Here is a 24,940-nt window from a genome sequence, read left to right as displayed (position 1 = left end):
GGAACTACGAACACTGACCAACATCAGGTAACATCAATGACGGACGAAGGACTCAGGTAAGACACGGACTGAAATACACAGGACTGAGCAAATGAACTGGATACAGCTGGGTACAATCGGGAGAAAACACGTGGGTAATCAGGGGGCGTGGCACACAGGAGGAGCGGACGAGCCGGTGTTATGCCGAAAAAGGCATCCCTGCCGTAGAATGCATGCCTGTCTCGGGAGCGCGCACCGCTGAAAACAGCGAAACGAAAGCTCTTTTTTGTAATGCGTAGAAATGATCGTTCCTGTTTACTTAAACTCATAAAACTCACGTAACACATCACATGACGTTGTATTTTGTTAAAATACAGATATATAACACAAAACAAATAAAATAGATCGCTGATCTGAAAACGCTTTGTTACTTAATGGGCTGTCACTGTTAATATCGATTCAAAAGTTCAAAACAGCAGACATTAACGTGGCAATATAAAGCTTGTTACATTATAAGTGTGTATCAGATGCACAAGCAACACTGTTTTTTCACGGAAAAAAAAATTGTTACTCAATCTTTTTAAAATGTCTGGGTCTCGTTTTAATTAATGGCTAAAATAGTGTTGCACCATGTAGCTCAGATGACACTGACCTGTCTCTAAATTGTATTAGTTAGACGTGCATGGGGTTAGTGCAAATATAATGATGAAGTTGGTGAGGGGCTATACTTTTTTCTGTGGGGGGGGGGGGGCAGCGTGTGGCTTGATTGGCTAAGCCTGTATCCATGTAATCAGAAGGTCACTAGTTCAAACGCAGCCTCAGCATGTCTGCAGGTTCTTCAGCAAGGCTCTTAGCCCTCAGCTTTCTGGGTGTCCCACCAGATGGCTGCCCTTTGCAAACAACTTACTCTATAAATAGGGAGGTGTAAAGACAATTTCTCCATGAGTGTCAATGAATTATCTATTATTATTATTATTATTATTATTATTATTGTTGTTGTTGTTATATACTTGATGATGGGAGCTACACAAATCCAAAATCCAAGGGGATGCCTTTTTCGGCAAGCACCTGCCGGAAAAGGCATCCCCCCCGTTAAAACTGGCTGTACTGCAGCTATGCAGCTAAAATTTGCACAGGTAACTTAAAACTCTCTAAAATAAAAAGTCCCAAAGGCACTTGATGATTGGAGCTGCACAAGTGCAAAATCCAAGGGGATGCCTTTTTCGGCAAGCACCTGCCGGAAAAGGCATCCCCCCTGTTAAAAATGGATCTACTGCACCTACACTGCTGAAACTTGCACAGGTGACTTAAAACTCACTCAAATACAAAGCCCTAAAGGCACTTGATATTGGGAGCTACACAAATCCAAAATCCAAGGGGATGCCTTTTTCGGCAAGCACCTGCCGAAAAAGGCATCCCCCTGTTAAAACTGGCTGTACTGCAGCTATGCAGCTGAAACTTGCACAGGTAACTTAAAACTCTCTCAAATACAAAGCCCTAAAGGCACTTGATATTGGGAGCTGCAGAAATCCAAAATCCAAGGGGATGCCTTTTTCGGCAAGCACCTGCCGAAAAAGGCATCCCCCTGTTAAAACTGGCTGTACTGCAGCTATGCAGCTGAAACTTGCACAGGTAACTTAACACTCTCTAAAATAAAAAGTCCCAAAGGCACTTGATGATGGGAGCTGCAAAAATGCAAAATCCAAGGGGATGCCTTTTTCGGCAAGCACCTGCCGGAAAAGGCATCCCCCTGTTAAAACTGGCTGTACTGCAGCTATGCAGCTGAAACTTGCACAGGTAACTTAAAACTCTCTCAAATACAAAGTCCCAAAGGCACTTGGTGATGGGAGCTGCACAAGTGCAAAATCCAAGGGGATGCCTTTTTCGGCAAGCACCTGCCGGAAAAGGCATCCCCCCTGTTAAAAATGGATCTACTGCACCTACACTGCTGAAACTTGCACAGGTGACTTAAAACTCACTCAAATACAAAGCCCTAAAGGCACTTGATGATGGGAGCTGCAGAAATCCAAAATCCAAGGGGATGCCTTTTTCGACTTGCATTTCTTGGCTTTGTTTCCATAGTCTTTCTTTGCGTTTAGTTTGGCTCTTGTTAGCTCTTGTTTCACCTGCCTGTCTTTGTTTTGACCCATCATTGTCCTTGTTACTTTTTCCTTTTGAGTTTCTATTATAATTAAGTCCCCTTGTTTCTAAGGTGTGCTGTGCACTGCCCTATATCATGCCATGTTGTAACTACATCTTATACAAAGCACTTGATAATGGGAGTAACAGAAATGTAAAACTTTTTTGGACCCTGGCTTCCAGAAAAGGCATCTTCTGGTTAATCTGGCTGTACTGTAACTACACATGTGATACATGCACAGGTAAAATAAACTGATCAAAATAAAGCATACTGTAATTGTATATGTACTCATAACTACAGTCCATTTACTCTTACATTGTATTACATTTTTTTCACAATCACAATGAAATCTAAATGGAGTAATTTTACAGTAGGATTAAAATGATGATAGGACACCTTTCTCTGTATTACAGTTTGCCATAACATTGTTGGCTTAGTAATCATGCTAATAACATCGTATTTTATGTTTAAAAGAAGTTATGTGGTTTTGAGGGCAGTATATGGTGAAGAAGTAGAAAAGTTTAATTTTGTTTTAAAATTACAAGACAAAAACAATACTCAAATTATTCAAATTTCGCAAACAATAAAAAAATAAATAAAATAAATAACATTGATAAATAGTTCCAAACAAAATATTAATACAATAATTTGAATAACAATAATAATAATAAATAATAATAAATAATTATTATTTGTACAAAATAAAATTACAAGAACATGAACAAATAAACTAAAAAATAACAAATTGCTCCAAATTAAAAGAACAAGAATGAATAATTAATCAATAAATAACGAATTTTTCCAAATTAAATGAACAAGAACATAAAAAAATAAATGCAAACAACAATTAACAAAAAAAAGCAAGAACTGAACATTTATTTACATGCAGGGCACAGGTAGTTCTTGTGCAGTGGCGGCCTCTGTACGCACTCATGGTGGTACCACCTCCCACAATTATCACAGCAGATCTGAAAAAATAAAGTGAAGTGATTATCATTGATGACACAGCACAGCACACAACAATGTGCCCTACATGTTCAGCCCATATGTGACATCATAACATAGCAGCTTGCAGCTATTATTTAGTGCCTGGGGAGCAGTGTGTGGGTATAGTAGCTTGCTCAGGATATTTTGGTGGTACTTTCCTGACTTGGGATTTGAACCTGAAACCTTCCAGTCACAAGCACACTTCCCTAACTAAAGGGTCACCAATGCCCTTAAATCACCACTTCTACTGCTGAGTGCCATATTTTGTTTTACAGCAGTTATCTCCTTTATAACTAATGTAATACACTAAACATTACATTGCTAGTCTGGCACAAATAAATCATCTTTATCCATCTGGGTAATTAGAATTTACGTATAGGAAGCTTTAGTTCACATATTAGGCCCACTATATGAAAGTAATGATGTAGGTTCTCAGTAGGCACTACAATACAGGGGGTGCATGCATCATACACCTCAACCTGCCCCTTTCCATCCTCAAAAAAAACTAAACCTTAAGTCTATGGACATTATCCTAAGATGTTCAGATTACATATTTCGCATTATTCATCCTTACCGAGTACCTAAAAACATAACTAAATTTTGTATTATTATTATACAAAATATAATATATTATTAAATTTTGTATTATTATATTGACGACTTGACAATGAGCAGCTGTTACAATGTCAATCAACATCTGATTGTCATTATACTGTAGAAATTACCCAATTTGGGTCTTCATTTTCATCCAACCTACAATAATGACACAGGTTGCTGAGATTGTCTGTGAAGATAATACATACATAAACATTAACAATATGCATTTCAGAAGAAAATTTGTGCATGGTAATATCAACATCACCACCGAATACACACAGAACATCACTAAGACTAGCATACCTGATTCTTCAAGACGTTTCATTGCAACATCCCACCTCATCTGGTTCACAGCCTCCTCTGTGGTCAGGATGTTGATTGGCACTCCCTTCAAGATGCACTCAGCAAACTTAAGGGCATTGTGAGTATTTCATCAGGATAAGGGAGCATTAAAAATACACTGTAAATGTTACCCTCATGATAAACAAAATGTAAATCTTGTTTTATATATCATATAATACTTTAAAAACTACCTTCAAACTTTTAAAAGAGTTAACGGTCATTTACTATTTCTATTTAATTTCACTGATGTTAATGCTGATAACACAACAGAAGTCCCTTGTACACTTACTTTTAAAGTAAGAATGCCACATGATGAACCGTCTCGCTGACGTTCATGTGGCAGAGCACTGCAGGGCCATCTGGACACATTACACCCCTTTTTCCGCATGAATGCCCTTCAGAATTAAAAGATTGTTACAAAAAACCTTTGTTTACAAAATAACACCTATCTGGTGTTATTGTTATAGTCACGGCTGAATTTACCTTGTTGCTTCTGAGCATCTCTTTATATTTCCTGAAGTCTCTCCCATTGGGTCCAGGAAAACACACTTTTTCTCATGCGGAGAGATCACCTGCAATGTCAGCCATAAGATGTGCATTGTATGTTTGGGGTTGAGCAGTTTGAAATGCTAACATTCCATTCAGAATATGCAGGATCAAAATGATCTATAGAGAAACCTGGGTGATTGTTTTATTTTAAAAAAGGGTCAAAAACCCTGATGTTTGTCAGAGACTCTGTTAGAGTGTATCTGTGTATTTTATCATATTATTATCCTCCTATATGTGTACGTGCAACCCTTAACAACTAACCCATGGCCCAGAAAGGGTTGCAGACAAGATGTCCTCACAGGGGCCTACCAGATTGTGACGCAGGAATAAGAGACCTTGAGAAAGGAAACAGATTCTGTCAACATAGCAGGGGGCCCACCTTGAGAAATGTAATGCTTTGTATTAACCCTGGTTCACGGAGGCCTCACACAGCATTGACTAGTTAAAGACAAGACCCATGTAACCCCTCCCCTACCCTATAAATAAAGAAGCCAAGGGACTGTCCTGTGTGACACTCAACAGAGGCGCAGATACTGTCTGTTGCACCTGAAGTGGGCACCCTTGCGCAAGTAAAACAGAAAGACGTGTGCTGTCTCGATTATTCCTGGGTCCTGGAAGTGGAAGTGTGTGAGTGGTAAGCTGCGGCGCTTCCTCACACAGGAGATTGTAGGAGTGAAAGCTACGGCGCTTTCTCCTAACAGACTCTAAATATTTTATGTGACACATGCAGTATGTATAGCAATATTTGATAGTGTTTTACTCTTCCTAAGACCTTCTTTCACATGTACTTGTCATACTTAAAGTTATCTAGGGTAAAAGGCTTATTTCAATTCCAATTACATTCACATGCTTGACATTATACTTCAAGCCTTACCATCAGCATCCAGTGGTAATGCACATTAACAATGCCCAAAACTGTTTGGAAATCCATTGGACTCATCTGAAAAGATATTGATTACATTTAAAATATTTGAAATATTTTACATTGTAACATCTGAATAGAATTGAGTATAAAACAGGGATTACATTTAACAATATTATACTTACTTTAACTTTGGATGTCCTCCCCATCCAGATTGCTGTCATTTCATAAGAGTCAATCATGACTGCCTTACTCATGTTGACCTTATTGTTCTCAATGACCAGCAACCTTAAGAAAGCATTAATTACCTAAAATAACATAGAATATTATTATGAATGCATAAAGAATTGATCATTACCAGATTCTGTAATTTATTTTGCTTATTATTACTATCACTATTATTATTATTATTATTAACAATAATAATAATAATAATAATAATAATCATTCATTGACCGATGTAGATAAGAACAATTTATACCCAAAATGTGAATAATTTTATACATAGAAAAAATGTAAAGACATACCTCGCTCTCAAGCTGCTGGTGAGGACCAGTCTTCTTTATGTCCCAGTAGAATATCTTGTATGGTCCAATTTTGGACAACAGTACATGCACATCTTTGCCTGCCCAAGCATCGTGGAGATCTGAGCTGTTACGTAACAGTTTTAACAGGGGGATGCCTTTTCCGGCAGGTGCAGGCCGAAAAAGGCATCCCCTTGGATTTTGGATTTCTGCAGCTCCCATCATCAAGTGCCTTTAGGACTTTGTATTTGAGAGAGTGTTATGTTACCTGTGCAAGTTTCAGCAGCGTAGGTGCAGTAGATCCATTTTTAACAGGGGGGATGCCTTTTCCGGCAGATGCTTGCCGAAAAAGGCATCCCCTTGGACTTTGCATTTGTGTAGCTCCCATCATCAAGTGCCTTTGGGACTTTGTATTTTAGAGAGTGTTATGTTACCTGTGCAAGTTTCAGCTGCATAGCTGTACTACATGCAGTTTTAACAGGGGGATGCCTTTTTCGGCAGGTGGTTGCCGTAAAAGGCATCCCCTTGGATTTTGGATTTGTGTAGCTCCCATCATCAAGTACATAACAACAACAACAACAATAATAATAATAGTAATAATAATAGATAATTCATTGATACTCATGGAGAAATTGTCTTTACACCTCCCTATTTATAGAGTAAGTTGTTTACAAAAAGCAGCCATCTGGTGGGACAAACAGAAAGCTGAGGGTTAAGAGCCTTGCTGAAGAACCTGCAGCCAATCAAGCCACACGCTGCCCCCCCCCCCCCCCGCAGAAAAAGTTCATCAAGAACCAACTTCATCATTATATTTGCACTAACCCCATGCACGTCTAACTAATACAATTTAGAGACAGGTCAGTGTCATCTGAGCTACATGGTGCAACACTATTTTAGCCATTAATTAAAACGAGACCCAGACATTTTAAAAAGATTGAGTAACAATTTTTTTCCGTGAAAAAACAGTGTTGCTGTGCATCTGATACACACTTATAATGTAACAAGCTTTATATTGCCACGTTAATGTCTGCTGTTTTGAACTTTTGAATCGATATTAACAGTGACAGCCCATTAAGTAACAAAGCGTTTTCAGATCAGCGATCTATTTTATTTGTTTTGTGTTATATATCTGTATTTTAACAAAATACAACGTCATGTGATGTGTTACGTGAGTTTTATGAGTTTAAGTAAACAGGAACGATCATTTCTACGCATTACAAAAAAGAGCTTTCGTTTCGCTGTTTTCAGCGGTGCGCGCTCCCGAGACAGGCATGCATTCTACGGCAGGGATGCCTTTTTCGGCATAACACCTGGCATGACAGTTTTGGTATTTTGTAAATATTTCAAACACTATATGGTGGGTTAGGTCCAATTTTATATATGTTAGGATGTTTGTGAGAGACTATAAGGTGCAGGAGAGTGACAGGGGCATTAGTGGACCCTGAGGTGAGGTCATTTTTCCCACAGTGCATGTCCTGACATTTGTGGCGGAATCACACAGTTTGCATAATTTTAATAATTCTTTAAAATTCAGCGTACATAATGTGGGGTAGGGCGGCATGGTGGTGCAGTGGTTAGCACTGTTGCCTCACACCTCTGGGACCCGGGTTCGAGTCTCCGCCTGGGTCACATGTGTGTGGAGTTTGCATGTTCTCCCCATGTCGTCGTGGGGTTTTCTCCGGGTACTCCGGTTTCCCCCCACAGTCCAAAAACATGCTGAGGCTAATTGGAGTCGCTAAATTGCCCGTAGGTGTGCATGTGTGAGTGAATGGTGTGTGAGTGTGCCCTGCGATGGGCTGGCCCCCCATCCTGGGTTGTTCCCTGCCTCGTGCCCATTGCTTCCGGGATAGGCTCCGGACCCCCCGCGACCCAATAGGATAAGCGGTTTGGAAAATGGATGAATGGATAATGTGGGGTAGTACCACACTTCAACTTGCATATTAGTGAAGATCATCGTATGCATTGGTACACGGCAAAACATGAATTTCAGTGAAAATGGAAAGATGAAAATCACTTTATATATTGTAACTAACAGCAATAATTTATGAATAAAAAACTAATAGTGTGACTACAGAGTCGCCCTATATTGCAACATGATGTCACACTTCTGACCCTGATACACCTGCCCCCCCCCCACCAATATTAATATGAAACCTACACCGCTGAGTCCAATGATAAAACCGCCTTCACACATCATGCTCCTCTGCAGCCTGTTTGACCCCCTGTTGACCCTGGAAAGAAGCTGGGCAGCCAATGGAGCCATTGAACGATTCCATCGTGCCCTGAGAAGCTGCATACAGCCTCTATCTCACCCCATGAACTGCGCTATGGCTGGAAGGTTGTGTACCAGACTGCACGTGTTCCCTCTGCCTCCCACTGCGATAGTTTGTCCCACTGATGTATGTGACAAAGAAAAACAGAACAAGATGAAGCGCTATACTGATTGCAGGCGTGCTTCTCTCTTTCCTGAGGGGGAGAGAATGAGGATAAGGATTCCCCAGGTAGCTCCTAAAGCTAATCCCAGACTCTCTGCCCCTGTAACAGTAGAAAAGAAAGTGGGTCCCAACAGCTTCTTACTGAATTATGGGAAAAGGCGGAATGCAACACAATTTCCACCTCTGACTGAGAATGGCCACACAAACCATACAGTGCCCCACTCAAATACCGTTATACACACGGTCCGGAACCATCCACACACCAGATACAAACATAAATGGCATCAGGACTATAATGTTACTAGCAAAGCAAATCCTATAGCACACTAGGCTACATGCAGAGCTATGCTCTACGACGGATGATGTGATTTCATCCGGACACCACAGAGAAGACTGGCAAGCTTGATAAAATTACCTTCTTGGTGTTTGAGTATTAGAAAGTTTTGTTACTACGTTTAGGATCGTCATCCAACAGTGAGTCAGGTTTGCCACTTGGTTCTTTTTATTACTGATGCAGGCAAGTATTACAGAGAGAGGTGTTTGTAATGCTGTCATATTTTGTAACGCCACAAGGTGGAGCTGCAGATTAAAGATGAGTGATGATTGAGAGAGAGACGTGCGACGAGTTGGCTTGGTATACAGTTGTTTATCATTTCCATCATCTACTTCTCACCGTTTTTTGGATACTACACCACCACAAAAACCTTGATATTATGTTAATCGTTTTTGTTAACTGATTTTAGTTTAATGACCCTCTGGCATTATCTGACTATGCTGTTCGTTATAAATAATCATTTTAAAAGGATCCGAGTCAACCGTGGATGTCAGTCGCGCATGCGTCAGCGTTTACAGTCAATTACAAAAGCAGCTAGAAACTATAGCTGAAAAATAACTGAAAGCCAGCCAAATGCAAACCCACCACCTGTGAGGGAACCACCATATTCTGTAGCCACGAACCAAAATAAACCAGCAGACTCGGTGATATTCATTGTGCTGCGGACTGTTTGGAATCACGTTCAAATTTTGTCAGAAAGAAATTAGATTGTACAGAGAGAAAACCCAACCCGAAGCAAAGGAACGGTATACTGAAAATCTAAATCATCCGAAACGTGGATCCATACGAAATTCCTAGAGAAAAACGGATTTGTGACTTTGAAGCCTTACCTCCCCTCAGGTTTCCAGAAGTTCTAGTTACCTTGTGTGTGTCGTGAGTGCATATAGACCTGCACAACTTCGAAATTTTAAATCGTTTGGAAGCCCACGTACAATTTATCAATGGTTGGGTACACGACCTGAAAGTTTATGAAGATCCTAACTGTGGAGACGTTTTGTTTGAGTATTTTTAGTTGTATATCTGCATGTAATGATAATACAGTGCATTTTCACACACTGATTATTATTTCTTGCTATTGTTTTGGGCACAGGTCATGCGTTGTCAGCTGCTCACCGAATCTCCATTAAAGCCCTGGGTGATCGTTAGCCGCGGCGGGAAGGTGCATTGCCTGTTTGCGAGATAATTTTTTGTACCGCTGTCATTTATGAGATTTGTACTTTTGCACATTGTTATATCTTTTTATTTGCATTTTGTCATGCTGTTTGCATTTGTGACATTGTTGCACTGACAGTTTATTTATAAACTATTTACAAACGAGCACAAAACTGGATACTGTACTTTGAAAGTAATTTTATTAAATTTTGCACAGAATCGTATTGTGTAATCAGATTTCAAAAGGTTTTTATACTATATTATACTACTGTTTTGATCACTGTAAAAACTTTAGCATCGACGCTAACTGCAAACACAATGCTGGGCAAATTTAGACTCATAATTACCATCAAGAAAATACTGGGACATACTTTAAACCATCGTGGGCAGTCCGACAGTCTGTTGTCTAATTTTTTTTACCTTATCGACCGAACACATGTTGTAACCAACAACATAAGTCCTTCCTACCATGATTTAAATGTACTCTAAATGTGAATCGACGTCAATAAGAACTTTTATTTATTACGACACCTGCTATATATCAGTGACCACACCATTTAGCGATTCGCACTAGAGTTGTGACGTTCGCGAACGAACCGATTCTTTTGAACGGCTCATGATCATGAGCCGAGTCGCGGCTGGGGGGAGCCGTTCTTTCTGTCGTTCTTTTTTTCCTATGCGTGTTTCACACAGATGCACACAAATTAGCTCCTCCGCGAGACAGAACAGTTATAGGGGGAGGGGCGCACCCAGCGCAGGGGTGCTACTGCCTAACAGCATGATGATAGTTGTGCACGCATCCTTCACGTGAGTACTCCAGTGGAAAAAAACCCTGCGTCCCTCTGTCATTGGGTAGGAGCGGAGCCATGACTTGTGCACGCTGCCGTCACATGCTTACTCCAGTTAAAAAAACAACCAAAAAAACACGTGCGAGTGCCTCTCTGTCTCAGTGCCAACGTCAGTAATAGCGGGTCGTTCGAAGGAAGAAGACACACACGTGACACGTCTGAAAATGAGCCAGAGGAAAAGGAGCAGCATTTGGGTGCACTTTTCTCACGAAGAAAACAGTAAGGCTAAATGCATCATTTGTCAAAAAGTCATTTCATTTAAGTCTGGGTCAACATAATTTACACAGGCATTTGAAGACTCAACACCCAACACTGCAGGTCACAGGTTTGAGAGCAGAGCCAGACTCAGACAACAACAGTGACACTGATGTGTCCATTGCCTCCTCTGCCTCCACATCAAGTGCAACTGCAGCCACAGCAGCTTCTGACCCCACTGGGCCCACCACATCACCTGGCCAGGCACGACATCTTTGAAGAGAAGGGTGTCAAAAGTACCAGCTGTCTGTTTAACCACAGACTGTTGGACTTCAAGAACAACAGCATCATATATGTCTGTAACCTGCCATTTTATCGAGGATTTCCGTGTGGCCTCCTGCCTCCTGGACTGTTTTGAATTCAGTGAGCGGCACACAGCAGACAACATTGCACAACATCTGCTTAGTGTTGCAGCAGAGTGGGGGGTGGACAAGAAAGTAGTGTGCTGCCTAACCGATAATGCGGCAAATGTTACTAAGGCTATACAAACCATTGGATGGATGCACCTACCATGCCTGGCCCATACTATTAACCTGGTGGTAAGAGATGTCCTGCAAGCTTAAAAGCCCATCATTGATAAGGTGAAAGAGGCAGTGGAATACTTTCACAGAAGCACCGTGGGGGCACAAAAAACTGAAGGAGACTCAACTACAAATGAAGATGGAGGAGCTCCGACCGAAACAGGATTGTCCTACAAGGTGGAATTCCACCTACTACATGTTAAAAAGCTTTATAACCAGTAAAAATGCCATAATCTCCACCCTGGCCGTCATCAATGCACCTGTCCGCCACCTGTCCCAGGAGCAATGGACCACAGTGCAAGAAATGTGCACAATCTTGCAACCATTTGAGGAAGTTGCTGTGGAACTCAGTGCAGAAAGGTATGTAGCTCAGTTGCACAGCAGTATATTTCTTTAGCATACATGCATAGTACCTGATAGTAAATTATGAATTTTTTATACCATATTAGAAATCTGTGTAATACACTGGAGTATATATCATTGTCAGTAGATTTCTGTAGCCTGCATGCCAATTTCCTGATAAAAAATAATGGATATTTGATACCACAATAGATATCTGTTTAATACATTGTAATACTTATCATTGTTTCAGCTTTAAAATTGTAACATTAAAGTTTTTTTTTTTCTTTTTTCACCAGCTACTTGACAGCCTCGAAGATCATAGTGCTGGCCAGGGGACTTCAAAGAGCCACCGCTGATTTCCGGCGAAACACTACAGCAGCGGCAGCGCAAGGTGTGATCGACAGTCTGTGTGCGAGTATGTCATCGCGATTCCACAGGATTCATGCCAACCACATGCTAGCAGATACTGCTGCACTTGACCCGCGTTTTAAGAGGATGGCCTTCCATGATGGCGGAACAGCAGATGAGACGTTTCAAAGGCTGTCAGCTGCAGTAGCAAGAATTAGCAGTGGCACACCCATCCAACAGCAACCAGCTGCGGAAGGACTGGAAGGAGCAGGCAGTGGTGCTGGATCAATAGTTTGGAGCTATTTCCATGAGGAAGTAAGGGTGGCAACAATAATTCACATTTTTTTTTCTCTAAAAATCTCTAGAATGAAATCAGTCTGATATATCAGTCTAAAACTTCCACTAGCTGTAAATCACTGCATTTAATCTGTACATACTGCACATACTGTACATATGCAAATCTACTATTGTCACTTCTAATTAAATGCTAAACTGCATTTCATTACTCTGTTCTCTTACACTGTTTAATGACAAAAGTTGAATTTAATTTAATCTAATCACATAAAAATGGTATCTCCCATTGTTATATCTCCCACCCCTATGAGCAGGTAGCTGGAACAGTGGAAGCCGGGAATCCCACCGCCGATGCTGTCATGGAGGTGCGAGCCTACCTGGAGGAACCTCTTCTTCCAACACATGAGGATCCCCTCAAGTGGTGGGAGAGTCGAGCCCCTGTTTACCCCAGGCTTAGCAAGCTGATGGCCAAGAAGCTTTGTGTTGTGGCAACATCAGTTCCCTCTGAGAGAATATTCTCCAAAACTGGACAGATAATCTCAGAGAGGAGAAGTCGCCTTAAGCCCAAAAAGGTCAGAGCTCTTGTCTTCCTTAATGCTTATTTGCCCAAGGACAAGAGAGGCAGAAAAAGCCATAAAGTAAGGAACTGCTTTGTATTTATTTACATTGCATTTTGTGTTCATTTAAAACTTGAAGGGGCTGATCTCTTATTTGCAGTAGTTACAGTAGTTATAGTAGTAATAGTGGACTGTATGTAGACATTTCCATTTTATTTATTCTAATTTTATCTACAGTATATATTCAAAACTTTAAATATTTTTTGTTTTCTATCAAAATGTTCTTGTGTGATAACAATGTTCTTGTGTGGAAGTGTTTGTAGTAAAAGCTGTTTTGCACAGAAATTCATTGCAGTCAGCTTTGTTTTTGATGTTTTTTTGTGAGTAGGTATTCTATGAATAACATAAGTCAACGTAGCTTTACACATACACACACTTTGTACTAAAGGTAAATCCAAAATAGTGATGTCACTGTCTAAGCAGAGGGATGTTGTGCAACCCTATGGAATATAGTCCACACATGACAAATGAGGTAATAATCAATATTTCAGAATAATTCAAACTCAGATATTGGTGTGTGATATCTGAGTTTTAATTATTTGTCTACAAATCTCACCTCATCATTCCTCCCAGTGATTATTTCCAGGATAAACTGAGATGCCCCCAAGCTGGCTTCTTAAAACTGACTAAATATTTAAAAAGAGCCAAAGGAACGGATCGCCAAGATCCGGATCCCCTCAAAGAGCCATAAATCCCATCACTACAAAATGTGACGTTGCTTCCTTTATAAAAAAAAAAAGCGCAATGACGAGCAGTAACAGGAAAAGGAGGGTACATTTCTTAAAAGAAGCCTTAATATAAATTATTGAGGCAGTGGACAAAAATACAGTTTAATAGAATAATTACTGCAGTGTTGAGCAGCATAGCACCCATCATAAGGACAGTAGAGCAACCTTCAAGGGGAAATCTTAGAGCTCCCAAGGACTTCAGCGGGCACCACAATCACATCTTATGACATGCCCAAAGCATGCTCCTCAGCAGTGTCTGTTCTTTGGTGTGTGGTGTTTTGTCTATAATCAGCCACGATTTGGGGATTAAACACTGGAAATAGTAGGTATTCGCTAAGAGGATACCTGCTGTCTCGCTATAAACGGCCACCAGCAACACATCATGCTTTGCCATCTGACTGACTCCAAAGCTGGACCAGATATAAGCATCATATATACTCCCAGGCCACTTGGTGACAATGTCAGTAAAATGTTTGATGGTTGCATAACGCCTGGACATTCAGGCCTAGTGCCAAGAACCTCTTTCGACAGGTGCAGATCAGATTCAAGAGGCTCTCATTATGAATAGGGTTCCATCCACCACACCTACAAGGACAGGTATGCCTGTAATGGCATGAAAATCAATTTTAGTGCCATGCAGGGCATCCCCTCCTGCTAGACATTGTATGATGTTGTGTGCACGGTGCAACAGAAATGTGATCAATGCACAGATGCTGGACACAGCAGCCTTGTTGATGCCATGTGCATCTGTAGGTCTGCAGGAATCCACCAGAGCTGTCAGAAGCCGCATGGTGCACTGAGGGAAAAATTCCAGAGTGTTCCTGCACCAGACCAAGGAGGCTCATAATTTCACCCCAGGCCACCCTGCATTTCTCTAAAAACTGTTCATTAATGACTAGAGGCTTCATGGCCACCCACAAAAGCAAACTGGCTTCCTGGATGGTGCTGTCTCAAACGCTGTCTTCTGATTACTTGTACAATTTTCCACCATTGCTGGTTGTGAGGAGTGATTCACCTTCCCAGTCCCAAAGATGTGACTGAACACATAGCAAATTTGATTGGTTAGCTCATTATGTAGCCTGCCAGGGTTGCTAAAAATTTATTAACTAGATTTTGAACCCTGGTCCATCACAATATTTTATTGTAAATACATACTGACTGAAAATACATATAAGTAAACTGAAAGAAATATAGTATTTTTATATGATTATATTTACCACAACACAATCGGAGTCTGCCGTCATATCCGCCACGTTAACTCCATATAGAAACTGAATTCTCAGATTGTTCGAAGCACCACCGAACCCCACTAGAGGTCTCTCTGTGTTTGAAAAAAAAGGTTCGAAGATTCGAAACCCGTTCTGGCATTGTTGTGGAATGTATGGTTGGAGGGGAAAAGTTCTGTATTTATTGTGCTTCATTAGTATTTAAGGGGATAGTTACCCAAAAATTAAAATTCTGTTGTTACTTGCTTTCTAGCACAACTCCATTGATATTAACATCAATGGACGGGGTTCATTTTATGACGCTTCTGGTAATATAGGGAATATCTGAATTAGTGCTGGGCGGTAAAAAAAAAACAATTAACAAAAACAAGCGTCATATACCATGAAACAGATATAACTTTGACAAATACAGTCATATAAATTTTTGGTCATACCTCCCAGCTCTAATCTGAATCACCTAGACGAATCACTTCATAAACTACATACCGAACCTCCGTGTGTTAAACTAATCCCATCAGAATAGGGCTAGTGGAGAGGGGACAATTTACCAAAGTTCAAGTGTAATCAAAACAAAGAATCAGAAGAGAGATACAACTACAGAAAACAGATGCATCCAGATAGCAGGTGACATACATACATTGAGAACCTAACCATCCAGCTTAACTGTTATTCTGGCCATGATCAATGGGTTGCCATACCTTTATATCATTAAAAATCAATAATTGATGCAGGGAGAGGCTGGTTCCCTGACCACACCCAACTCCCAGAACATCCACACCCTGATGCTGTGTCACAAACCTCCACTGCCTGATTCCAGGGGGAGATAGACTCTTAAAACTGTAAAACACATCCCTAAAATCACAGAATTATAATTGTCCTGCCTGCTCATGTTTTTTTATGTGCACAGAGAGATTCTGAGCTATTCAATCCTCTTTTTACAGCTGTCCGATGTCAAGAGGCCTGCAGACACACCTCAGTTAAGAGCGGATGGCCAAGTAATTCAGCCAGGGCCCCCAGAAGTACAAACAGCTGGGCAGTGAGTGCAGTGTATCTCGTGACATCACAAGGGACACACGTGGAATAGTCACATTGTGAAAGGATGCAATGTGAGAAATATTTAAAATATAATTTCATAATAGTAAAGATTACATCGCTTAAAATAAGACACTGTTTAGGCTTGTTAAACACTGTTTAGCGCACAGTTTCACATCTAAACATACGTAAAGAAATAGCTGATCATATGACAAAACGAGCCTAAGACTGGACTACAGTCTTCATTAAGCAAGCCTTTATGGCCTCAGTAACAGGCAGATTCATAATGAAAGAGCAGTAACACAGTCTCTATTTATTTTTTGAGAAGGGGGTATTTTGCCGATATTAGTGGGTGTGCTTCCCTCCACCGCTCCTATTTCCAACGTTCTTGCAGAGTGATGAAATTAACATAAACGCAAAGAAGCGAAGGACAGACAGGCAGGGAAAACAAAACAGGCATTGAAGCTGGAGAAGCACAATGTCTGGACTATTCTGACACAGGCGTTGATGTTCTGGGTGACCGACTGCAAATGAAACAAACTTGTGATCCAGCTTCTCCCTGCACCAGGAGGTCCAGGCCCACGCCTTACATACACTTAATAAAACGCTTTATTATTTGGATGGTTTTGTTACTAATGTGGTTCTTTAATCTGTAATCCGAGACTTTGTCTATGTTTGTGCATGACTGGGTGATTGGATGCAGTTTAAGCCTTATTTAAGTTTAAGTTTTAAGTGAAGCATGTAGAAAGGTTCCAACAGGAGCTACTATTCTAAATGATAACAGATTCCGTGTTTGTGTTACATACTTGGCTAACAGTCTGGCTGTGAAGTAATATTCAGGTCACTGTTGGAGTCTTGAGCAAAGCCCTTAACCCCAACTTCTCCAGGGATGCTGGCTTGTATGCTGACCCCAATACTTTGCTCATTTATGCATCACTGCAAACAGACATCTTGCTAAATACATGTAAATGCAATAGCACTTTGACACTAATGATTCTGCACTGCAGAGTATTGTGCAAAGTATTGTGGACCTCATCCCATTCTCTTATATTACCAAGTTGCCAGCATAGGTCCGAACAGGGGATACATTTATATGACGAAATGACATCTCTTACAGAATGGTTATGTTCACATTACGCTTGCATCTTTTTACATGAATTACATGTTCGGCTGTGCAGTTCATTTAAACTTTTTAACTTAAGGCCCATAAACCTAAATGAAATGCAGTGAGATTCTAAGTACTTCCTCTTCTACTGACTCTGATTCTGCCACCTTCCTTGCAGCGAGAAGCAAATCTGACACTCTGTGCTATTTATTTTAAAATATGCAGGATCACGTTGGAGTTCCCCATGTATTTTATTGCTTTTTTGACAATTTAATGAGCGACTCCGAATTTTTAAAAAATCAACGAGGTGACTCTCCACATTCAGAACAAGAGCAGTTGCTCTTTAGTTTTCCCATGGGTCACTGACTCATAACCTAACATGCTACTTCCTTTGGTTACAGGTGTCGCTGACATCACATACAAATTCATACTTATTTATTCAGCAGATGTTGTCCAAGGGGACATGCAAGTGATGACTAGAGAGCAGATCAGCCAGTCCCTGAAGTAATTGGGGTTACGGGCTTTTGCTCAAGGGCCCAGCAGGGGTGTCAGTTTGCTGGCCACAGGATTTAAACCAGCAGCCTTCTGATCAGAGGCAAAGAGTCTAACCATGGAGCCACACACCCCCCACCCCCCAACTGTGAAGCTTATGAACCATGACTGTTTAAGTAATTTCCAGCCAGGAAAACGTTACTTGAAACACACAAGACATAAATAAGGGAAACTGGCATCAAGAATTTACAGTGTCTGATCCCTTTATGGGCTCTGAGATCTGCGATGCAGCTAAATGCTCAAGATGCAGAAGCATCAGGTTGTTACCCACCTAAGTCCGATGAGAAACGCAGTTTCAGATCTCATTTATTTTCACATGTTCTTTTTATTCATTGCTACTTCTTGAATAATTTTATGGTGATTAACTGTATAAGTTGCACTGAATGGCAGCTATACGGCTAATGGCAGGTGGGGTTCTGTTCATTATCTCCAGATTTTCAATGTGACAGGTAATCACAGTTTATAAGCTCTGTTAATGTTCTGTAATTGTTTCTGACAGAAATAGCCACCTTCTACCGGTTGTAATATACTGGGGTAATATTGGTTCCCAGTTCACAAAATGTTAAAGACTTATTAATATATTAAACATAGAGATTGGATTGGGTCCACTTGAGACTGCATTGGATCAGCACAGCCTGTTAATTGAAATGAATTTGACACCCCTGCCGTGAGCCATTCAGGTTACACCAGTCCTCTCCTTGACTTCTGATGACATCACTCAAACAGTTAAAAGAATCCATCAGGTCTGATCAGTCGCCAGTTCCTGGAGTCTCTGACCACTCAAAGGTTTCAGGGGAATCAAAACAAAATCTGAACAGGGAACTGAAGTTTTGCTTGAATGGGAATGTACACAGGATACTCTCAGATATCAGGTGTTTGTTATATGAAACTTTCACTTTCTGTAAAGATATTGGTGTCATGGTCAATCCCAGTGACTTCCTCAAAAGTAATCAATAACGTATTTAGATTTAGGAGATGCGTTTCAGTCATGCACCATCTATCTGTCTATCTTGCAAATTATTATCCTGTTCAGGGTGATGGGGCCTGTAACTTTATATCCTTAAAAATCAACAAATGTTGACAGATGCATGGAGAGGCCTGTTCCCTGACCCCACCCTGCTCCCAGAACACCCACACCCTCCTGTTGTCTCACATACGTACTTCTACTGCCTCATTCCAGGGGGAGATAGACTCTCAGGAAAAAATATCTGTAAAACACCCTAAAATCACAGACTTGCAATTGTCCTGGCTGCTCATGTTTCTCTATGCGTCCAGAGAGATTTTGAGCTATTCAACCCCTTTCGCAGGACAGTCTAATGCCAAAAGGGCTACAAACACTCTTCTTCTACCCAGAGGAGTCCAGCTCAGAGCAGATGGCTTAAGTAATTCAGTCACCGCCTCCAAAAGTTCAAACTTTATATACACGCCTTTAAAATTAGTCCGTTAGAACCAAAAAATATCCCAAAAATAATTATTAATTTCAGACAAAATGCTACGGCATACAAGTACAAGCTAAATTTCAAAGCTTTCAAAAAGGCACTATGAACAGATGGCAATAAATGAGAAGGCGTTATAAGTAGGGATGTAATTCTTCTTTATTTTTAATCATATATCTTGACAATTAATGGTGTTTACCACTTGTAAATTTAATTGCATGTAATGCAATATTAAATCCTGATTGCATAATCAATCTAAAATCCTAAATCTATTAGGTAAAAGGCTATAAAATTAGAATTACAACCACCGAAGGTCAGTAGTGGGCAGAATTTCCTTGCAATGTTTACTTTTCATCAGTTACTTTTTTTCCGGATTGCTCTTCGTCTGGACTCTCACCTGGGACCTTCTTGCTTTGGGTTATTGCCCCTGACAACATAGCCCCCAGGGTCACTGAGGCACGCAAACCCTCCACCACGATAAGGTGGCAATCCAAGGAGAGACGTCCCTTAAGTATTTGCGATTGCCGCACTTATTGCTTTTAAAAAGTCAATGCGTACTTGCGTACCAGTTACTCACGAAATTCAAACTGATGACGATATGAATGTTCATATTCATGATATATAGTATTTTATCGATATATCGTCTAGTCCTAATTACTATACCAAGCTTTGTCATTAAAAACCTTAAAGAAGTATCTCTTACCACTTCATATGACTGAACCCGTTTGTTTGCGCAGTCTGCAGATTACTATGGCAATCGTTCCCAGGACAAATACTACGGCTGCCAGCGAGGGCCAAAGTACATGATGAGGCAAAGTGGTCTCCCCACATTCTGCATCAGACGATGGGTCTCCTGCTCTAGCTGTCACCCGTCCTTCAGACTCACAGCTGTAAAAGTGAAGACATAAGACAAGTGTGTCTGATTCATATGGAAATGAAAATTAATTCAAGCAATCCATTCCTTAGTTGCATATTCTTATTCGGGGTTGTAGTTATCAGTAATATAATATCAAATGAGGACAGGAAAAAGCAGAGGACCAGACGTACTCTGTGTGCGCTATGCAGGATGTGGAAGATCCGTTAGAGTAAGTATTTTCCTGACAATCCTCACATTCTGTATCAGCATATTTTGTTCCTCTGGGGCTCCTTAAAACAGCGTAAAGAGAAAAGCATTTTTTTTGCATTGTAAAAAGTTTCTCATGTAACATTTTTACGAGAAACAAGCGTCAGAATCGGAGGAATCGTTTTGGGCAAAACAGTGTGGCTGTAAAATGTTATTTGTTAATGGGTGTACTACATTAGCCGGTGTGGCTATTCCTTTTTACAATTTTAAAAGGAAAATAATTCATTCAAAGGCTAATGTATCAGGGGAATTGATTGGCTGTTGTTTTATATTTTGTAATGTATATGGTTATACAACCAGATCTTTCTAATAAAGTTTTGGAGCTTACATTTTTTACCCCACGGCAAATGTTATAATTGGGGGCGACTTCGATTTGACACCTGACGTATCTACTTTAACCGCGCGTCTGTAGGTGGCAGTATGCAGCAAAACGAAAGTGATTACATTTTTACTGATATTCATGTTTTGCCATGTACCAAGTGAGTTTGTTGCTTTCTTCAATAACTTTGACGTGAGTATGGAAAAATAAGAACTTATACATTATGAGTACTAGTTTACCACGTAAAGAATGTTTTAATGATTAAAGAAGCAAAATATATATTTGCCTATTTAATGTTGACGTTAGGTAACGTTATCGTTTGTAGTTTTATCGGAAATGTTAAGGCATTGAAAGTAAACATGTATAGGATTCAATTTCGGGTACGACGCTTCTTTAACCAAGGCTGTCTTTGTTTTGAAAGTTTCGTTGTAATATCTTTGTTTTCCATAGTTATCCAATACGATTGTAAAGAAGCAGAATGTAAAAGTGTCAGTTCAAAAAGGAACTGACATTGTTTATGGTTTCATTTCGGCATCAGATGTTTAAGAAGTTAGTCTTGTAATATAAAGATGATACTTTAATGCACCGATTTAAAAGTCTGATTGCTACAAGATATTACAAATATGTGTGTATTTTAGCTAGTGTTTATTTATTTTAAGTTCTCCGTGAATATAACCTTCTGTCACGCCCACTGAACTTCGTTTCGTCTGTGATCCAGGCCTGGTTTTTTACCTCTCACTAGCCAGCTCCAGTACAGTTATCTCTAGATCCATGCCACAGTGTCCACCCGTCCACATTTACCTGTTAACTGTACAGAATTGTATCTAATATTCTGCATTACTATTTTCTATATAATTAGACAATGTTTCCGTTACAACTGCTATCCTGTGATTGGGCAGTTATTTTCTTGTTATAACACCTGCTTGGTGACTGATTGGAATCTGGTAGACTAAATTTTACAGATTGTCTGTTTGAGTGTGTGATACATGAGCCTGCTATCACTTTTGGTTGTTGACTATTGTCTGCATTTAGTCCAGTTTTTACCTTGTGGATTTGGATATGTGCCTTTTTTTGGATATTGAACTTCTTTGCCTTTTGACTTTTTGTTCCCTTGTGAATCATGATTTCATTCTGCCCTGAGCCTGATGAATTATTGCTCAACCCAATTAATCTGTCCATCCTGACTTCCTACCGTGGTCTGCTGTTGAGTCCCACCTTGGCTGTGACTGGTCCTAAGGGTATGAATGTGCCAGGATGGACCCAGCAGACCTTAGCCACATTAAATTTACCTTGAAGACAAGGAACCCTGTTTGGAAGACAGGAGTCCAGATTGGACTCCACTGAGCAGTCCAAGGAATCTCTGCCACCAGTCTGATGGAACTCGCCACCTGAGTGGGTTGTTGGTTACTCTCTCAGATTTTTGTCATAAAATTCTGCACTCCAGCAGTCTCCAGTCATTTGAATATGGTGGTATTTTTCACACATTCCTTTACAGCTTATCTGAAGATATAAATGAACTTGCCACACAGAAGTTGCAAGACTCGTTTGAGTTGATTTAGCAATCCAGGTATGCAACCAGATAACCTGGCCCAAGTGGGAGGGAGACACTTGTCAATCTGATTTTATTGGGTTATCATCAGCAGGAGAGAGTGTTTTATATGATTGATTCCCCCCAAGTACCTGTAGCTTTGGGACACCCCTGATTTCTCATACAATAACTCAGCAATGGAGCTGGAGAAAATTGGAATGGAGGTGGCTGGTGACAGGAGGAAAACATGGTCTGGATCACGGATGAGCTGGAACCGAGTCATTGGGGTGAAGGGTGATACAATAAATGTAAGAAATATATGCAAATATCCATCTCTGTATTTAAATGTATTCCCTGTTTTCACCTAGGATGGTACCTTCTTCATCAAAGAGATTGGGAAGGAGGTCTGCAATGCTGTGTGATGGAAAGTGAATCCCAGATATTGTCATCTGTGATTTTATGGTTATTTTTCAAGTGCTGGATATTAGGTTCAACCAGAAACCATTCACAACATGTTTATTCTGCTTCAGGTTGTAATATTTATTTAATGCTTTGCAGCTGTTTCTAAACTTTGTGTTGTCTGTCCATACTTCTACATTTCTGTCCTTTATAATCAGGAAGTGCAGAGAATCAGGCAGATCAGGCTGGGAAAGTCCCAGAGCACAGAATGACTTATCAGCTCTATAGATTCACTTAGCGTGTCTTGCTGTTTTGGTACAACATTATGAACCGGTTAAGCTATCATGCAGATCAAAGTGGATTGACCGATTACAGTAGACTCAACTGGTCTGTTGAGACTGAGTACTCATGCACATTTGATTGTCCTCATTTTAACATTTAAAATTTCCCCAGTCTATCAGCACTGCAATGAATGCTTTTGCTTGTTAACCATCTGATTAGATACTTCAGTCTCACACACATGTATGAGATGTATATAAAAAAAAATCTGATTTTTATGAATGAACCACATTTCTTGTTAAATTGTATTTGAATTATCTCTGTCCAGGTCACTTTGATTTAACTGTTTGTTTAGGTTACATAAGTAGCATATATATACTGTCATGCTATTAGTCACAGCCCATGTATGTTTAATGAAAAGCATGTAACCTGATTAATGGTTAGTTGGCACTTGGTTAGATAAGGACTGATTTCATACAGTCTAATAGGATGTTTTTTTCTCTTTCACAGACATATTTAATCATTCTTCTTCTCTGTGTTAATTATAACCCCTGTTCTGCATGCGGCCAGGATGAATATAAAATCGGTGATGAATGCTGTCCTATGTGTAACCCTGGTAAGTCACATTATACCATAGTGCCCACAAGTCTGTTCTCATTGCTTAGAAATGTCAGAGGAATCTGGCAGAATAACCAGCATCTCTCCTATTTCCAGGAAGTCGTGTCTACAGACATTGTACAGCCTGGACCAGCACTTCATGTGCTCCATGCACAGATTCTACATTTAATGACCAGCCCAATGGTCTTGAACAGTGCAGCCCCTGTACAGTCTGTGTTAAAGATAACATTTCAGTTCAGTTCAACTACCCATCATATTAACTCATTCATGCAGTATAATACATTCATTTTTGTCTTGGGTGTTTATATTAGTTCTGGTTACTTTTCTCTTCGCTCCACAGGCCTTGGTGTGAAGACAGTGACAGCATGTACACCCTCTTCAGATACAGTGTGTGGGGTCCAGGAAGGGCACTATTGTATTAATCCTTATAAGGGAGGATGCAGAACAGCCAATAAACACACAGCCTGCAAACCTGGACAGTTCATCCAACAGCCTGGTTTGTGGGGATTTCTGATACTCATAATGTATGTTTTATTGAGTAAACCCAGATATTAACTTTGCCTTCTTGAAATAAGTTAATGGTTTTAAATTTGTTTCCCTTTCAGGAACAGAATACACTGATGCTGTCTGTGAAGACTGCAGTAATAATTCATACTCTGATGGCTCCTTTACCACCTGCAAACCACACACAGAGTGAGTTTCATAATTCCTATCAGTCAATGATCAGGAATTTTATTTATGAAGGAAAGATCTCATGCGAGTTTGTATTATATTTTGTCACAATAGTTTCTCATGTTTTACATGCTTATCTTTACAGCTGTGAGTCCAGAGGACTTGTCACAGTCAAAGCAGGAGACCAAGCAGCTGATTCTGAATGTGGAGAGAAAAGTAACATTGGATTGTTTGCTGGAATAGCAGCAGCAGCAGCAGTAACAATAACAGCAGGAATATCAGCAACAATCTGTATATATATGTATAGAAAAAAACATGGTAAGTACATACTGAAGTGCATACTTAAGGGTTTATAAAAATGGTTTTTATTGGGTATGAACAAAAAACTCAGTCATTTTAAATAGTTGGTAGTAATATGAAACTAAATACACAGTGAAACTTGAATGACACCAATCTGTACTGCGATCAGTTCTTAATGAAAATATGTTGTTTTTAGGTATTCAATGGCAGAATAAGGTGTGTTATTTATTATTATTATTATTTTTGTACATGTGTCAGAAATTCATGTAATGCGGTCAACCAACCTTTCATAAGACCAGACTGCATTAATACTAATTTACATTCTACAATTTTGACAGAACCCACCCCCAGAAAGTGAAAATATGCTGCAAAATCCCCCAGAAGTAAGTCAGTGTATTGGTAATAACTTCAGTAAAGTAACAGAAGGTCCTTTTATGTATAAGCTGATTGATTTCCACCCCCCTGGGTTCAGTGTAAAACGAGCTCCCATAAGACAG

At 40.1% G+C, this 24,940-nt stretch overlaps 3 protein-coding genes and 1 long non-coding RNA gene across 6 annotated transcripts in view; 2 read left to right on the top strand and 2 right to left on the bottom strand.

Moving 5' to 3' along the window:
* The window catches only part of LOC125745233 (tumor necrosis factor receptor superfamily member 14-like), a 58,901-nt gene that overhangs the window by 5,420 nt on the left and 28,541 nt on the right, over positions 1 to 24,940 (top strand). The window contains exons 1-2 of one of the 2 annotated variants that reach the window (XM_049017870.1): positions 20,634 to 20,839; positions 22,544 to 22,705. The exons of the other annotated variant lie outside the window; for it this stretch is intronic. Coding sequence (XP_048873827.1) covers positions 22,688 to 22,705 — 18 coding nt within the window. The 5' untranslated portion in view covers positions 20,634 to 20,839; positions 22,544 to 22,687. Of the gene's footprint in view, positions 1 to 20,633; positions 20,840 to 22,543; positions 22,706 to 24,940 lie in introns of those variants that run through there. 2 annotated transcript variants of the gene reach the window in all.
* LOC125745247 (uncharacterized) overlaps positions 1 to 24,940 on the bottom strand; it is a 62,305-nt gene that overhangs the window by 12,350 nt on the left and 25,015 nt on the right. The window lies entirely within an intron of this gene.
* LOC125745231 (tumor necrosis factor receptor superfamily member 14-like) overlaps positions 1 to 24,940 on the top strand; it is a 31,187-nt gene that overhangs the window by 4,507 nt on the left and 1,740 nt on the right. The window contains exons 4-9 of the mRNA XM_049017863.1: positions 23,568 to 23,693; positions 23,812 to 23,967; positions 24,077 to 24,164; positions 24,289 to 24,461; positions 24,640 to 24,659; positions 24,782 to 24,826. Of these exons, the coding sequence (XP_048873820.1) occupies positions 23,568 to 23,693; positions 23,812 to 23,967; positions 24,077 to 24,164; positions 24,289 to 24,461; positions 24,640 to 24,659; positions 24,782 to 24,826 (608 nt within the window). The remainder of the gene's footprint in view (positions 1 to 23,567; positions 23,694 to 23,811; positions 23,968 to 24,076; positions 24,165 to 24,288; positions 24,462 to 24,639; positions 24,660 to 24,781; positions 24,827 to 24,940) is intronic.
* On the bottom strand, positions 2,836 to 6,225 carry LOC125745243 (sentrin-specific protease 2-like). The gene is made up of 8 exons (XM_049017893.1): positions 5,984 to 6,225; positions 5,642 to 5,764; positions 5,469 to 5,534; positions 4,529 to 4,617; positions 4,335 to 4,440; positions 4,042 to 4,112; positions 3,832 to 3,890; positions 2,836 to 3,087 (listed from the first exon to the last, which is right to left on the bottom strand). Exons 1-7 carry the CDS (start codon positions 6,203 to 6,205, stop codon positions 3,860 to 3,862), a joined length of 708 nt encoding a protein of 235 aa, XP_048873850.1. The 5' UTR covers positions 6,206 to 6,225; the 3' UTR covers positions 2,836 to 3,087; positions 3,832 to 3,859.

This window comes from Brienomyrus brachyistius, chromosome 6, assembly GCF_023856365.1.
Source record: "Brienomyrus brachyistius isolate T26 chromosome 6, BBRACH_0.4, whole genome shotgun sequence".
NCBI classification, from domain to species: Eukaryota; Metazoa; Chordata; class Actinopteri; order Osteoglossiformes; family Mormyridae; genus Brienomyrus; species Brienomyrus brachyistius.
The sequence above is the reverse complement of the archived record's forward strand: the minus strand, read 5'-3'. Positions and strand labels throughout refer to the sequence as shown.